Consider the following 16,783-nt stretch of genomic DNA (forward strand, 5'->3'; position numbering starts at 1 on the left):
ATACATCATTTTAACCAAAGACAATCACTTAATACCTTTACCTTTTAATTATATTAAATGTTTATCCAACAGGATAAAAGATGCAGTGGAAAAAAAGCCTACAGTACCTGTAATCACACGTGGGCTCCACACAGGGACCGCAGGCCTCGTACACCTTGGGACTGGGGCATTTATAATCTGTGTACAGAGAAGCAGATATGCATCAAAACTGTGGCGTAAGCCTATTGGTTGATGTCATGTTAATGCTCAATTAAAGATACAGCTTGACGCCATTGACTGCCATTCATGTCAATCATATATCAAGGAGTGAATAAACGGCGAGTGTTTGCACAGTGAAAAGCACCTCCGCAGTCAGTCATTATATTTCATTTAAACAAGGTTATACACCTCACACTGTGCCTATCGACGACTAAATACTGACTGACTTTAAGCATGCGCATACCCTTTTTAGGTATTGTGTAGAAAAGACACAATAGCCTACCTGTTGTGTATTTTCTTAGTCGAGTTAGTCGAGTTTTCTTAACGAGTTCTTAAACCCTTCTTATTCATGTGCGTGTTCTTATTCATGCTCACTGTTCTGCCTGATTTGCGGTCGCAGGCTATGCTCTTTGCTATTGTTGTATTACTGTAATGTTACTGTTTTTTGCTTGTTTCAAAACCATTTTACGTTTACGCTTCTCCTTCTCTTGTTTTGCCCTTTGCACTGCATTCTATGAAAAGTGCTATTAAAGTTTATTATTATTATTATTACCACCACATTGACCGCGGGTGAATTAACCCATTTAGGCCTGACGTCAACATTTTGATTCCTATATCAGTGGTGCTCAATATTTCATGTGAAAGACCCCAATAATTATTTGGCCTCCGACCCCAATCTGAAAATATGTTGTTCCAGGGACCACCCCCCCTCCCCACACACACACACACACACACACACCAGAAGCAAAGATTTGAGTTAAAAACTTTGCGACAAAGTTTCACGATTTTTCAAAAGATTGCAGACCCACAAGCTACATGGCGCGCCACCGACGTGGGCTTGTAGATCTGCTATTTTTCAATAGCTAAATTATAACATAATGTTTAAAACACCAAAAGGGGGTTCTTCCCGCCCCCCCACCCCAAAATATCCAGACGAAAGCTTACCACAGTGACCATGGGTGGCGTTCCTCCAGTCCACACACACGCCGGCCTCGGCGCAGGCCTCGGCGTACGTCTGCAGGCTGGTGCAGCCGATGACGCTGATGTTCATCTGGCACACGTCGAACTTGCACGCCTTCAGGAAGGGCGCGGGGGGGACCAGCTTGTGGCACTTTTCAAACACGCTGCAAAAAAGGACCGCACCGAAATGTTTACGTTTATGTTTAAGAGTGGTGTAATAAAGGCCTCACTCACACCTAAGACACGCTTGTGTCCTGTGTCTTCTGTGTGTCATGGCCGCCTCAATGCATTTCCAATGGGAGTCACATGGTTTCATGACACAACCGAGTTGCATGGCTGTCTTCTGCCCCCCCCCCCCCCCCCGCCCCCATGCAACTTCTTCAAGCCATGTGACTCCCATTGGAAATGCATTGAGGCGGCCATGACACACAGAAGACACAGGACACGAGCGTGTCAATTATTGTTATTGATTTGTTTACTTTAATGGAGTATTCCCATTGTTATCAGTATTTTACTTTTACTCACTCTGTGACCTTTGTCTTGAAAGGTGCTATATAAATAAAGTTATTATTATTATTATTACTTCTACTCCACTACATCGCAGAGGGAAATGTTGCACTTTTTACTCCACTCTTTCAAACTATTTGAGATCTTTAGCTACTAGTTATTTTGTAGATTGAGTCTTTAGATTACTATATTACAAAACATACCGTAATAATCACTTTGACCAACTTCATAACCACAGCTATACAGTTTTTTGACATTTGAAAATAGCAGAGCTGCACGCTCATAATGCATTGCATCACAACTATGCACACATACATATACACACGTACGTGCTGTTGATGACATCACAGATCGGGGGATCACAGGGGTGGGGTGGGGGGGTGGGGGTGGGGTTGATGGGGACGTGACATTCGGTGCTGTTGAGGTGCCACTCGTGTGCCATTTGGGGACAGGACTTGTCGATCTCCCCATTGGGCAGCATGCAGTCGTCAGTCTGGTTGTTGTCACATGTACCTATAAAGGAAACCACATCACCCATGTATCAGCGCCGGTTCCCAAAAGACAATCTTGATGTTTGCCTGGGACCCATATATATATATATTAGGGGTGTCAAAAAAAATCGATTCGAATTAGAATCGCGATTCCCGTTATTCCCGTATTATTTATTATTATTATTATTATTATTATTATTATTATTATTTTTTTATGGTTAGTTATAGGAGTTTTCACTACATGGTGTTTATAATATGAAATGTAAGCTCACCCTAACCCTCACCCTTACAGTAAACATCATGTCTTCAGTCATTTTCAAGTTAATCACTTCAGTTGGCTGGAGTAGATTGTGATGAAATCCTATGTATTGAATCAAGAATCATTTTGAATAGAGAATAGTTTTGAATCTGGAAAAAAAAAGTATTTTGAATAAAAAAAAAAAATCGTTTTTGGAGACTCGAGAATCGTAGAATCGAAAAAATCGATTTTGAATCGAATCGTGACCCCAAGAATCGGAATCGAATCGTGGGACACCCAAAGATTCACAGCCCTAATATATATATATATATATATATATTATATATTAATTGCATTTTTATAGCACTTTTCCAAGTGCTCAAAGCGCTTTACAGTGGTCCATTCATTCATACATTGGGGAGGTGAAGCGGCGAACAGTCGACGCCAGCGTCCTCACTATCCCACGTTCACACACCAATGGTGGCGAGCTCACACCGACCGACTCATTGGAGGCATTGGGTAGGGTTCAGTGTCTTGCCCAAGGACACTTTGACATTTGACATGTGCACAGGAGGAGGAGCCGGGATTCAAACCGCCGACCCAGGGATCATTGGACGACCTGCTCTACCATGAGCCACAGCCCTCCTACAGTATATATAACCCTAACCCTAACCCTATATATATTATATCCTTTATTATAGTAATTAATTTCTTAAGTAGCCGTTATTATGCCAGGATTATTGTCGCCGTGGCTGCAGTTAAATAAACCCCTTCAGGATGATTAAACACCTCAGCTCCACATGTGTTGAATCATCCTGTCGGGTGTTATTTCTCAACAACTACAGCCGCAGCGGCGATTATATCCCTTTGCATAGTGAATAGAGTCACTGACCACACTGTCCCTGCATGGTGTTGCATAGTGAATAGAGTCACTGACCACACTGTCCCTGCATGGTGTTGCATAGTGAATAGAGTCACTGACCACACTGTCCCTGCATGGTGTTGCATAGTGAATAGAGTCACTGACCACACTGTCCCTGCATGGTGTTGCATAGTGAATAGAGTCACTGACCACACTGTCCCTGCATGGTGTTGCATAGTGAATAGAGTCACTGACCACACTGTCCCTGCATGGTGTTGCATAGTGAATAGAGTCACTGACCACACTGTCCCTGCATGGTGTTGCATAGTGAATAGAGTCACTGACCACACTGTCCCTGCATGGTGTTGCATAGTGAATAGAGTCACTGACCACACTGTCCCTGCATGGTGTTGCATAGTGAATAGAGTCACTGACCACACTGTCCCTGCATGGTGTTGCATAGTGAATAGAGTCACTGACCACACTGTCCCTGGGTGTTGCCGTGGAACAGCTCCCAGGACAGGGAGATGCTGAAGATGAGGCCGGAGAAGGTGACCTTGGCGCCGATGGCCGGGATCATCAGCAGCGTCTCGATGCCCGTGGTGGTGACCATGAAGTAATTGTTCTTGTAGGCGGCAGACTTCACGCGCTTGTCGTTCACGAAAATCTAAGATTTAAAAAATAAAAAGATTTCAGAACATGTATAGTATAAAAAATATTATACAACCAATTCAAAGGGTCAAAAAACAAAAACTCAAAAAAAGATAAAAGTTTCTTAAAATTGTTCCCACGTTTCCTCACATTGTGAGCATATGTCGGCTATTTATTGTATTTTTAGGGGCATGAGTGAGTGAGTGAATAAGGGTTACAAAATGGGAGAAAAATTTGGTGATATTTCCGCCTCCTGAGAAGGGACCAAATTGGGTTTTGAGAAGCATATTTGAAAGCTTTTTTTCTTTGTTTTTGTCACATTCCTGAGCCAATCTTTTGGTACAGTCAGTGGGAGAGACTACCGGAGACTCCGCCGGAGAAATGTGCCAAAAACAAACATTTCACTGAATTCAAGACTTCATGGTGTGTGTAATTGATAGTAAATAAGTCGTTTTGTGGGAGAACTACAAAAACTATTCATATAGGGCTGAAGGGGGTAATGCATGTTTCGTAATAATAATAATGAAAATCTACAAAGTAACCAGTAACTAAAATAATTGTAGTGGAGCAAAAGTATAATATTTGCCCCTGAGATGTAGTGGAGTAAAAGTACTGAAAATGAATAATACTCATGTAAAGTAAAAATGCCTCAAAATTGTACTTAGTTACTGTACACGACATGCATAACGGCGGCATTTGCTAACCATGTTGACGGGATGTCCGTCTATGTCCTTCTGAGTGATCAGGATCTTGTAGCTCTTGTAGTAGACCACGATGGTGCCGGGACAGGAGAGGCCGTCGCGGGCGTCGCAGTAGTAGTTGTCGATCAAGACGCTGAAGTTGTATCTGGGGATGATCTCCTTCACCAGCCAGTAGGAGCAGTTGCCCTGGAAGTTGTAGTAGGTGCCATCGAAGGTGACATAGTGGGGGTCACCCCAGCCGTAGCAGATGCCTTCACACACACACACCGGACAAGAAGTTGGTGTCATTTACATTTTTACAAGGATTGAACATGTTCAAATTCATCTTGACGACACACGTTCAACTAAAGCACGTGAATGAATCAGCGTCGGCAACTCTCACTCTCATTATGTGGGGGAAAACAAAAGAGGTTAGTGCGCCCGGCCGGGCATGCCACAATATGCCGGCTCTGGCCTGACAGCATGTCGCATGTCGAGTCCGGTTCATGCCGACCTTTGCTCTTTCTCTTCCTCTTTCCTGTCAGTCTTCACTTGAAACTATGAATAATGGCAGAAAAGACGCCAACAACAAAATGTTTGTACGCCCGTCCAGGAGTCCACCCAGTAATCTGAACAATCAATCTGCCTCGAAACAATCACAGCTCTCATGTCACTCGCGATGCGACAGCTTGCATATCTGCTCTTTTCAAAATATTGTTATATGAAAAGAAAAGTATCCATATGATAACTTCTGAGACTGGACATTTTTTACATAAAGAGTACTTTTACTTTTGGTACTTGAAGTATATTTTGAAGCCATTTCTCTGAATGGACTGAGTGCATAAACAAAACTAAATATAATCACAGCCTTGCCACCTCGTCAAATGTCTGACCTACTTCTGACCAATCACAGTAGCCAAACTATATACTTCGGCTAAGGATGTTCTGAAGTCATTCTGACGTTAGGCTATTTGCCAACCGAACGAGTTTGGGCTGTTTGTGTTTTACTATATACTGTACTACCTACAGCAGTGGTTCCCAAACTTCTTCATGTCAAGGACCCCCAAATTGACACTAATCAGCCCACGGACCCCCCTTTGAAGAGATATGCCAGGGACCCCCATACGGCTCTCTAGCAGAGATTCTCAACCCGTTTAATTTCACAGACCCCCAGTTTGACATGCATTTGGCTACGGATGGACCCCCATGGGACCCCCAATTTATATTGTCAAAGAAATCACATCGTCAATTTAACTCTGAGTGTGCAAATGGAATGACGGGTCCATTTGTACACACTCAGAGTTACAGTCCCATAAGGGTCCACTTGGTTCAAAACTATCATTTAGTTGGGGACCCCCTGGAACTCCCTCAAGGACCCCTGGGGGTCCCCGGACCCCACTTTGGGAACCACTTGACCTACAGTATACAGTGAGATTGTCCCCGACAACAGTAAGGACTTACAATGGCAGTTATAGGACTTACATTGACATTGCTGCTGTTTGCAGCACCCAGACGCATTGACGGTGACAGGAGGGAAGTTGTTTTCACACACCGGAGGTTCAGCACAATCCTTGCCCAGGTTAGTATAAACGAGCTCTCCGTTGGTACAATGCACTTGGATACACGGGGTTTCCATCCAAGTCTCGCCGCTCGGTATTACCTGTATTATCAAAGATAGACGTTAATAGGCTACTTCATGTAGTGTAGGGTACGCATCATCCCATTGACCTGAGATCAGATTCTAAAAATGTCTGTTTGAAAATGACAGTTTTCTGAAAACGCCATGTTTCTATGTCAGTCGTTCTTTGATTTTTCAAAAATAGCAGACTTACAAGCTCGTAAGCGCGCCAGATCTGCTATTTTTTAATAGATAAAGCATAGCATAATGCTAACACCAAAAGGGATTCCCGCCCAAAATGTGCTTAACACATTTCTTGCTGAACCAGTATCTATAGGTCATATTTTTATCGATCACGGTGTGCGGAAGACGTATCTGTACGCTTTTATAGCTTTTTTATTGATTACTGTACTTCATCTTTCTATGCGCCCGGACAACATAGAAAGTAACAGCGATTGCCTCTCCCAAGATCCTGTCTGTGATCCGGGAGTTAAAAGCCCCCCCCTCCTGAAAAGAGGCGTTGGTCTATGTTGACCAACGCAGATGTCAGGGGATCTAAAATGGACGTGCCCATGCTCTAGTGTGTGTGCATAGAATAGTAACACTCGATTCCCCCTCCCCTCCTGTTTCTACATGGTTTCTCCCGAGGGAGCATTTTGGGGGTGTCTCTCCGTCAGTCGGATCGCACTGCCCCAGTGCCTTTACTGCCTTGCACCTCTCTCATTCTCGGAAAAAGAACACAGCCGTAAGCATCGATTTCCCCGCAGCGTCTTCGCCAGCCAATGCAGCCATCACTATCGGTTGTGGATTGTAACCTTTTTATTCATTATAATTGCAGTGATAACGACCGCAATGAAGGCGACGCCTTCATTGCGGTCGTTATCACTGCAGTGCCCCCCCAGTGCCTTGCACCTCTCTCATTCTCGGAAAAAGAACGCAGCCGTAAGCATCGATTTGCCCACAACCCGTATATAAGCCAAGAATAATCTGCAACGGTCGGCATTGCATAACGTTTGCAACACACATGGAGTCATGGACAGATGCACGAAACGAATCACATTATCGAGGGACCGCAATGATCAAGCGGCCGCTTTACATGTCTTTCGTTGGAGCCTCGACCCGGTTACGAATACACATGTCCTCATCCTAAACCGTTGTGTTCCATCAAGTTCCATCGAGTTGTCATTTTGTCGATATCACAGCCGAGCTTAGCATCTCTCTCAATACCGTCGAAGAAGCTCTTTTGCAACGCTGATTGTTCCTACGTGCTTCAGTGCTTCATTGCCCAGACATGTCAACCACTAACGACACCGATCCAGTAACGCGTCTCACCGTTATACTTTGGTTCTGAAACGATCGGTGGAATGTAGCCTACACAGATCAAGACTTTTGTTGTCCCCCCTGTTACTGCGATTGAGACAGTGAACACAGATATGTGAGATAGATTACGCGAGGCGCGCATAATCATCATGAAGTTATCATCATAGCGAGTTATAAAGGTTTAAAGTCACAGACATTGACAGGCAGATATCAAAATAAACATAAATTAATTATTATCATATACATACTACACACTGAATGAAAGCCCTGAATGTCTACTTTTAGGAGGAAAACAAATACACGTTGATCCCATGTACAGTTTGTCAGTAATTGGCTATTGAATGCAGCTTGCGCCCACCAGAGAGAATTTTAGAGAAGGCATGGACCTGAACAACTAAATATTCACAAAATAAGGCCTATAGCGACATGTACATACTATATACCGTATGAAACAGAAGACTCTCTGCTTTCATAAGAAAAAAACTAATACTGTAATAATAATAAAAATCACACCCCTGTGAAGTGAGCAGTGCAATGTTGTGAAGTGAGCAGTGCAACATTGCACTGCTCACTTCACAGGGGTGTGATTTTTATGTCCATGCCGTCTCTAAAATTCTCTTTTTCAGAGAGAACTTTAGAGAAGGCATGGACCTGAACAACTATTATTCGTAATCGTATACCTTTCGTTGAGGATAAATCATACATGGCTTGGGTTTGGTGCTGATGGATGTCATTACAGTCGTAGTTGTAGGTTGTGGAGTTGTAGCTTGTGGAGTTGTAGGTTGTGGGGTGGTGGTAGATGTAGGTTGTGGCGTGGTAGGTTGTGGGGTGGTGGTAGATGTAGGTTGTGGCGTGGTAGGTTGTGGGGTGGTGGTAGTTGTAGGTTGTGGAGTTGTAGGTTGTGGGGTGGTGGTAGATGTAGGTTGTGGCGTGGTGGTGGAAGGTGTGGTTGTTGGCGTAGGCCTAGGTGTAGTCATTGGACAGGTGTGGTTGACCGCTACTTGGCAGCTCTCGTTGCAGTAGCCTGTGTACGTGCAGCCGTCGTGGTCAGAGACATTGTAGACGAGCGACCCTAAAAGGCGGCATTTGGGGAAAGACATTGATGAAATAGATCAGCTCGTCACACTGAACGCTAGTATACAGTAGATATATATTGCATTGTTGTCTCTGTGGAGGCGGAAACATCGTTATGTACAAAACTGTGACTTTTCAGCGTTCAAATTAAAAAAGAAATGCAAACAAAGCGAGCTTTTATGTCTTCTACTGATGCTATAGTAGCCTACTCACCCTAACCCATGTCTTAAATATAAGCGGACCCCATTGATTTTTTTTTTTAAAGCAAAGAAAAAAGTCACACACACACGCACACACACGCACACACACACACACACACACACACACACACACACACACACACACACACACACACACACACACACACACACACACACACACACACACACACACACACACGCAAAGTTTGAATATGGAGATAAGAGGTTTCTGCCCAACAGCAACAATAATAATATATTAAAGGAGAACAGAAGGTTCTTATTGATTAAACTAAATAAATTGCCACATACAGTATGCAATATATTTAAATTAAGCCAGACATAATTTTTCATGTGGTATACGGTAAAATAATAATTTGAACTTGTATGCATACATACCAACAGGAAATGTTGCTCCATTATCATGGCAGTGACATGGTGTAGGAACTATAATCGGTTTGGTAGGTGGCTGGGGAAGTGTGCCTGTTATTATTGGGTAGGGAGTTGTTTCTGTTGTAGTAGTCTTTGGTATAGTTGTAGTAACTGTTGTAGTTGTCTCTGTTGTGGTAGGTGTTGTTGTTGGTGTTGTAGTTGTAATTGTAGTGGTTGGAGTTGGAGGGGATGTCTTTGTAGTCATTGGTGTTGTAGTAACTGTTGTAGTTGTCTCTGTTGTGGTAGGTGTTGTTGTAGTTGGTAGTGGTGTAGTTGTAGTCGTAGATGTTAGACAATACAGATGGCAACATTTGAATCTGACCTGGTAACTCAAACACTGCTGTGACTGTCCTTGCAGTTTGTTGTAACACACAAAACCAACGTCTGGTTTACAAGTTACATCTTGTCCCAACTGTGACAGGCTGAGACCTGGGTACATGCTGGCTCTACACTGGATTTCATCTGGAAATGAACATGTTTTACCAGCGGAACTGATGTCCTTGGTGGATTCAATGACTCCACCATCAGGACCAGGAGTGGGTGTGTGAAGATTGATCCAAGCTGACCAGTCACAAGACATTTTACTACCCGGAGGACAATTGGATGCTGTAGTTGGCTCTGTTGTGGTAGGTGTTGTTGTTGGTGTTGTAGTTGTAATTGTAGTGGTTGGAGTTGGAGGGGATGTCTTTGTAGTCATTGGTGTTGTAGTAACTGTTGTAGTTGTCTCTGTTGTGGTAGATGTTGTTGTAGTTGGTAGTGGTGTAGTCGTAGGTGTTTGACAATGGCAACATTTGACTCTGACCTGGTAACTCAAACACTGCTGTGACTGTCCTTGCAGTTTGTTGTAACACACAAAACCGACGTCTGGTTTACAAGTTACATCTTGTCCCAACTGTGACAGGCTGAGACCTGGGTACATGCTGGCTCTACACTGGATTTCTTCTGGAGCTGAACATGTTTTACCAGCGGAACTGATGTCCTTGGTGGATTCAATGACTCCACCATCAGGGCCAGGAGTGGGTGTGTGAAGATTGATCCAAGCTGACCAGTCACAAGACATTTTAGTACCCACAGGACAATTGGGTGTTGTAGTTGGCTCTGTTGTGGTAGGTGTTGTTGTTGGTGTTGTAGTTGTAATTGTAGTGGTTGGAGTTGGAGGGGATGTCTTTGTAGTCATTGGTGTTGTAGTAACTGTTGTAGTTGTCTCTGTTGTGGTAGATGTTGTTGTAGTTGGTAGTGTAGTAACTGTTGTAGTTGTCTCTGTTGTGGTAGATGTTGTTGTAGTTGGTAGTGGTGTAGTCGTAGGTGTTTGACAATGACAACATTTGACTCTGACCTGGTAACTCAAACACTGCTGTGACTGCCCTTGCAGTTTGTTGTAACACACAAAACCGACGTCTGGTTTACAAGTTACATCTTGTCCCAACTGTGACAGGCTGAGACCTGGGTACATGCTGGCTCTACACTGGATTTCCTCTGGAGCTGAACATGTTTTACCAGCGGAACTGATGTCCTTGGTGGATTCAATGACTCCACCATCAGGGCCAGGAGTGGGTGTGTGAAGATTGATCCAAGCTGACCAGTCACAAGACATTTTAGTACCCACAGGACAATTGGGTGTTGTAGTTGGCTCTGTTGTGGTAGTTGTTGTTGTTGGTGTTGTAGTTGTAATTGTAGTGGTTGGAGTTGGAGAGGATGTCTTTGTAGTCATTGGTGTTGTAGTAACTGTTGTAGTTGTCTCTGTTGTGGTAGGTGTTGTTGTAGTTGGTAGTGGTGTAGTCGTAGGTGTTTGACAATGGCAACATTTGACTCTGACCTGGTAACTCAAACACTGCTGTGACTGTCCTTGCAGTTTGTTGTAACACACAAAACCGACGTCTGGTTTACAAGTTACATCTTGTCCCAACTGTGACAGGCTGAGACCTGGGTACATGCTGGCTCTACACTGGATTTCTTCTGGAGCTGAACATGTTTTACCAGTGGAACTGATGTCCTTGGTGGATTCAATGACTCCACCATCAGGGCCAGGAGTGGGTGTGTGAAGATTGATCCAAGCTGACCAGTCACAAGACATTTTAGTACCCACAGGACAATTGGGTGTTGTAGTTGGCTCTGTTGTGGTAGGTGTTGTTGTTGGTGTTGTAGTTGTAATAGTAGTGGTTGGAGTTGGAGGGGATGTCTTTGTAGTCATTGGTGTTGTAGTAACTGTTGTAGTTGTCTCTGTTGTGGTAGATGTTGTTGTAGTTGGTAGTGTAGTAACTGTTGTAGTTGTCTCTGTTGTGGTAGATGTTGTTGTAGTTGGTAGTGGTGTAGTCGTAGGTGTTTGACAATGACAACATTTGACTCTGACCTGGTAACTCAAACACTGCTGTGACTGCCCTTGCAGTTTGTTGTAACACACAAAACCGACGTCTGGTTTACAAGTTACATCTTGTCCCAACTGTGACAGGCTGAGACCTGGGTACATGCTGGCTCTACACTGGATTTCCTCTGGAGCTGAACATGTTTTACCAGCGGAACTGATGTCCTTGGTGGATTCAATGACTCCACCATCAGGGCCAGGAGTGGGTGTGTGAAGATTGATCCAAGCTGACCAGTCACAAGACATTTTAGTACCCACAGGACAATTGGGTGTTGTAGTTGGCTCTGTTGTGGTAGTTGTTGTTGTTGGTGTTGTAGTTGTAATTGTAGTGGTTGGAGTTGGAGGGGATGTCTTTGTAGTCATTGGTGTTGTAGTAACTGTTGTAGTTGTCTCTGTTGTGGTAGATGTTGTTGTAGTTGGTAGTGGTGTAGTTGTAGGTGTTTGACAATGGCAACATTTGACTCTGACCTGGTAACTCAAACACTGCTGTGACTGTCCTTGCAGTTTGTTGTAACACACAAAACCGACGTCTGGTTTACAAGTTACATCTTGTCCCAACTGTGACAGGCTGAGACCTGGGTACATGCTGGCTCTACACTGGATTTCTTCTGGAGCTGAACATGTTTTACCAGCGGAACTGATGTCCTTGGTGGATTCAATGACTCCACCATCAGGGCCAGGAGTGGGTGTGTGAAGATTGATCCAAGCTGACCAGTCACAAGACATTTTAGTACCCACAGGACAATTGGGTGTTGTAGTTGGCTCTGTTGTGGCAGGTGTTGTTGTTGGTGTTGTAGTTGTAATTGTAGTGGTTGGAGTTGGAGGGGATGTCTTTGTAGTCATTGGTGTTGTAGTAACTGTTGTAGTTGTCTCTGTTGTGGTAGATGTTGTTGTAGTTGGTAGTGGTGTAGTCGTAGGTGTTTGACAATGGCAACATTTGACTCTGACCTGGTAACTCAAACACTGCTGTGACTGTCCTTGCAGTTTGTTGTAACACACAAAACCGACGTCTGGTTTACAAGTTACATCTTGTCCCAACTGTGACAGGCTGAGACCTGGGTACATGCTGGCTCTACACTGGATTTCTTCTGGAGCTGAACATGTTTTACCAGCGGAACTGATGTCCTTGGTGGATTCAATGACTCCACCATCAGGGCCAGGAGTGGGTGTGTGAAGATTGATCCAAGCTGACCAGTCACAAGACATTTTAGTACCCACAGGACAATTGGGTGTTGTAGTTGGCTCTGTTGTGGTAGGTGTTGTTGTTGGTGTTGTAGTTGTAATTGTAGTGGTTGGAGTTGGAGGGGATGTCTTTGTAGTCATTGGTGTTGTAGTAACTGTTGTAGTTGTCTCTGTTGTGGTAGCTGTTGTTGTAGTTGGTAGTGTAGTAACTGTTGTAGTTGTCTCTGTTGTGGTAGATGTTGTTGTAGTTGGTAGTGGTGTAGTCGTAGGTGTTTGACAATGGCAACATTTGACTCTGACCTGGTAACTCAAACACTGCTGTGACTGTCCTTGCAGTTTGTTGTAACACACAAAACCGACGTCTGGTTTACAAGTTACATCTTGTCCCAACTGTGACAGGCTGAGACCTGGGTACATGCTGGCTCTACACTGGATTTCTTCTGGAGCTGAACATGTTTTACCAGCGGAACTGATGTCCTTGGTGGATTCAATGACTCCACCATCAGGGCCAGGAGTGGGTGTGTGAAGATTGATCCAAGCTGACCAGTCACAAGACATTTTAGTACCCACAGGACAATTGGGTGTTGTAGTTGGCTCTGTTGTGGCAGGTGTTGTAGTTGTAATTGTAGTGGTTGGAGTTGGAGGGGATGTCTTTGTAGTCATTGGTGTTGTAGTAACTGTTGTAGTTGTCTCTGTTGTGGTAGCTGTTGTTGTAGTTGGTAGTGTAGTAACTGTTGTAGTTGTCTCTGTTGTGGTAGATGTTGTTGTAGTTGGTAGTGGTGTAGTCGTAGGTGTTTGACAATGGCAACATTTGACTCTGACCTGGTAACTCAAACACTGCTGTGACAGTCCTTGCAGTTTGTTGTAACACACAAAACCGACGTCTGGTTTACAAGTTACATCTTGTCCCAACTGTGACAGGCTGAGACCTGGGTACATGCTGGCTCTACACTGGATTTCTTCTGGAGCTGAACATGTTTTACCAGCGGAACTGATGTCCTTGGTGGATTCAATGACTCCACCATCAGGGCCAGGAGTGGGTGTGTGAAGATTGATCCAAGCTGACCAGTCACAAGACATTTTAGTACCCACAGGACAATTGGGTGTTGTAGTTGGCTCTGTTGTGGCAGGTGTTGTAGTTGTAATTGTAGTGGTTGGAGTTGGAGGGGATGTCTTTGTAGTCATTGGTGTTGTAGTAACTGTTGTAGTTGTCTCTGTTGTGGTAGATGTTGTTGTAGTTGGTAGTGGTGTAGTCGTAGGTGTTTGACAATGGCAACATTTGACTCTGACCTGGTAACTCAAACACTGCTGTGACTGTCCTTGCAGTTTGTTGTAACACACAAAACCGACGTCTGGTTTACAAGTTACATCTTGTCCCAACTGTGACAGGCTGAGACCTGGGTACATGCTGGCTCTACACTGGATTTCTTCTGGAGCTGAACATGTTTTACCAGCGGAACTGATGTCCTTGGTGGATTCAATGACTCCACCATCAGGGCCAGGAGTGGGTGTGTGAAGATTGATCCAAGCTGACCAGTCACAAGACATTTTAGTACCCACAGGACAATTGGGTGTTGTAGTTGGCTCTGTTGTGGTAGGTGTTGTTGTTGGTGTTGTAGTTGTAATTGTAGTGGTTGGAGTTGGAGGGGATGTCTTTGTAGTCATTGGTGTTGTAGTAACTGTTGTAGTTGTCTCTGTTGTGGTAGATGTTGTTGTAGTTGGTAGTGGTGTAGTCGTAGGTGTTTGACAATGGCAACATTTGACTCTGACCTGGTAACTCAAACACTGCTGTGACTGTCCTTGCAGTTTGTTGTAACACACAAAACCGACGTCTGGTTTACAAGTTACATCTTGTCCCAACTGTGACAGGCTGAGACCTGGGTACATGCTGGCTCTACACTGGATTTCTTCTGGAGCTGAACATGTTTTACCAGCGGAACTGATGTCCTTGGTGGATTCAATGACTCCACCATCAGGGCCAGGAGTGGGTGTGTGAAGATTGATCCAAGCTGACCAGTCACAAGACATTTTAGTACCCACAGGACAATTAGGTGTTGTAGTTGGCTCTGTTGTGGCAGGTGTTGTTGTTGGTGTTGTAGTTGTAATTGTAGTGGTTGTAGTTGGAGGGGATGTCTTTGTAGTCATTGGTGTTGTAGTAACTGTTGTAGTTGTCTCTGTTGTGGTAGCTGTTGTTGTAGTTGGTAGTGGTGTAGTCGTAGGTGTTTGACAATGGCAACATTTGACTCTGACCTGGTAACTCAAACACTGCTGTGACAGTCCTTGCAGTTTGTTGTAACACACAAAACCAACGTCTGCTTTACAAGTTACATCTTGTCCCAACTGTGACAGGCTGAGACCTGGGTACATGCTGGCTCTACACTGGATTTCATCTGGAAATGAACATGTTTTACCAGCGGAACTGATGTCCTTGGTGGATTCAATGACTCCACCATCAGGACCAGGAGTGGGTGTGTGAAGATTGATCCAAGCTGACCAGTCACAAGACATTTTACTACCCGGAGGACAATTGAATGCTGTAGTTGGCTCTCTTGTGGTAGGTGTTGTTGTTGGTGTTGTAGTTGTAATTGTAGTGGTTGGAGTTGGAGGGGATGTCTTTGTAGTCATTGGTGTTGTAGTAACTGTTGTAGTTGTCTCTGTTGTGGTAGATGTTGTTGTAGTTGGTAGTGGTGTAGTCGTAGGTGTTTGACAATGGCAACATTTGACTCTGACCTGGTAACTCAAACACTGCTGTGACTGTCCTTGCAGTTTGTTGTAACACACAAAACCGACGTCTGGTTTACAAGTTACATCTTGTCCCAACTGTGACAGGCTGAGACCTGGGTACATGCTGGCTCTACACTGGATTTCTTCTGGAGCTGAACATGTTTTACCATCGGAACTGATGTCCTTGGTGGATTCAATGACTCCACCATCAGGGCCAGGAGTGGGTGTGTGAAGATTGATCCAAGCTGACCAGTCACAAGACATTTTAGTACCCACAGGACAATTGGGTGTTGTAGTTGGCTCTCTTGTGGTAGGTGTTGTTGTTGGTGTTGTAGTTGTAATTGTAGTGGTTGGAGTTGGAGCTGGTGGTGTAGTTGTAGTCGTTGGTGTTGTAGTAACTGGTGTAGTTGTCTTTGTTGTGGTAGGTGCTGTTGGTTTTGTTGTGGGGCAGTTCACTTTCTTGCAGCACTTTACTTTGATTTCATAGTCTAAACATATGGGGGGAAATTGTTCATTATTCTGGCATAAAAGCCCAACTTTGTTGTTGCATATGACGTTTTGTTCCGTCTTAGATACGGGAACTCCAATTCCATTGGGATACAGAGCCTGGCACTGCACTGCCACCGGTTTCTCACAGATGTCGATTCCATGCTTGATTATATTCTTGATCGTTTCGTTGTCCCCGTTTTTAGGACCAAACGTGGGGTAGTCCACATTGATCCACTTGGACCAGTCGCACACCGTTTCTGTGCAGGATTCTGTAGTTGTGGGAGGCGTTGTTGTTGGTGCTGGTGTAGTTGTTGTTGTAGTGGTTGGAGTTGGAGCTGGTGATGGTGATGGCGTCGGACAACCCTCATAGTCACAACAGTAAACCCTGACTTGGTAGTTGAAGCACAGATGCAGCGGGCCCGGCTGGTCCTGATTCCTGCAGGCAGGGATTGAATGATAATCGTTATTACTGTTACAAAAAAACGATACAAAAAACAATCAGAATAATCATATCGCGGAAATTGCAATTTGTCGTGAAATTGTCCCACACTGGACCTCAGTTGGCTCTGTACTTGGAGTCTACACTAAATCCCTTCGCCAAACATAGCAGATCTAGATGCTGACAATATATCGTAATGCGATGTGTCTTGAGCTTGAAGATCAGCTAGTTTTTGACTAATGTTCTCCACAGGAAGACAACAAGTGGTTGACATAAGTCGCATTTTAATAGTTTTAAGCATATTTGTTTAGTCGTTAATTGCAATTATTTCGGCCCCCACAACAATCGCAACATGACAT

General features: G+C 44.2%; 1 protein-coding gene across 1 annotated transcript in view; it reads right to left on the minus strand.

Annotated features, from left to right (window-relative positions):
• LOC310857224 (uncharacterized protein) overlaps positions 1 to 16,783 on the minus strand; it is a gene marked incomplete at both ends in the record, with an annotated part of 64,194 nt that overhangs the window by 10,090 nt on the left and 37,321 nt on the right. The window contains 20 exons of the mRNA XM_083762836.1: positions 108 to 177; positions 1,144 to 1,322; positions 1,995 to 2,178; positions 3,737 to 3,923; positions 4,612 to 4,859; positions 8,206 to 8,488; positions 8,527 to 8,597; positions 9,341 to 9,579; positions 9,817 to 10,059; positions 10,297 to 10,593; positions 10,831 to 11,073; positions 11,311 to 11,607; positions 11,845 to 12,087; positions 12,325 to 12,567; positions 12,805 to 13,101; positions 13,339 to 13,609; positions 13,865 to 14,091; positions 14,329 to 14,571; positions 15,289 to 15,497; positions 15,953 to 16,421. Coding sequence (XP_083618962.1) covers positions 108 to 177; positions 1,144 to 1,322; positions 1,995 to 2,178; positions 3,737 to 3,923; positions 4,612 to 4,859; positions 8,206 to 8,488; positions 8,527 to 8,597; positions 9,341 to 9,579; positions 9,817 to 10,059; positions 10,297 to 10,593; positions 10,831 to 11,073; positions 11,311 to 11,607; positions 11,845 to 12,087; positions 12,325 to 12,567; positions 12,805 to 13,101; positions 13,339 to 13,609; positions 13,865 to 14,091; positions 14,329 to 14,571; positions 15,289 to 15,497; positions 15,953 to 16,421 — 4,743 coding nt within the window. The remainder of the gene's footprint in view (positions 1 to 107; positions 178 to 1,143; positions 1,323 to 1,994; positions 2,179 to 3,736; positions 3,924 to 4,611; positions 4,860 to 8,205; positions 8,489 to 8,526; positions 8,598 to 9,340; positions 9,580 to 9,816; positions 10,060 to 10,296; positions 10,594 to 10,830; positions 11,074 to 11,310; positions 11,608 to 11,844; positions 12,088 to 12,324; positions 12,568 to 12,804; positions 13,102 to 13,338; positions 13,610 to 13,864; positions 14,092 to 14,328; positions 14,572 to 15,288; positions 15,498 to 15,952; positions 16,422 to 16,783) is intronic.

The sequence above is a fragment of the Protomyctophum parallelum genome (genome assembly GCF_964188405.1).
Source record: "Protomyctophum parallelum genome assembly, chromosome: 4".
In the NCBI taxonomy this organism is placed as follows: domain Eukaryota; kingdom Metazoa; phylum Chordata; class Actinopteri; order Myctophiformes; family Myctophidae; genus Protomyctophum; species Protomyctophum parallelum.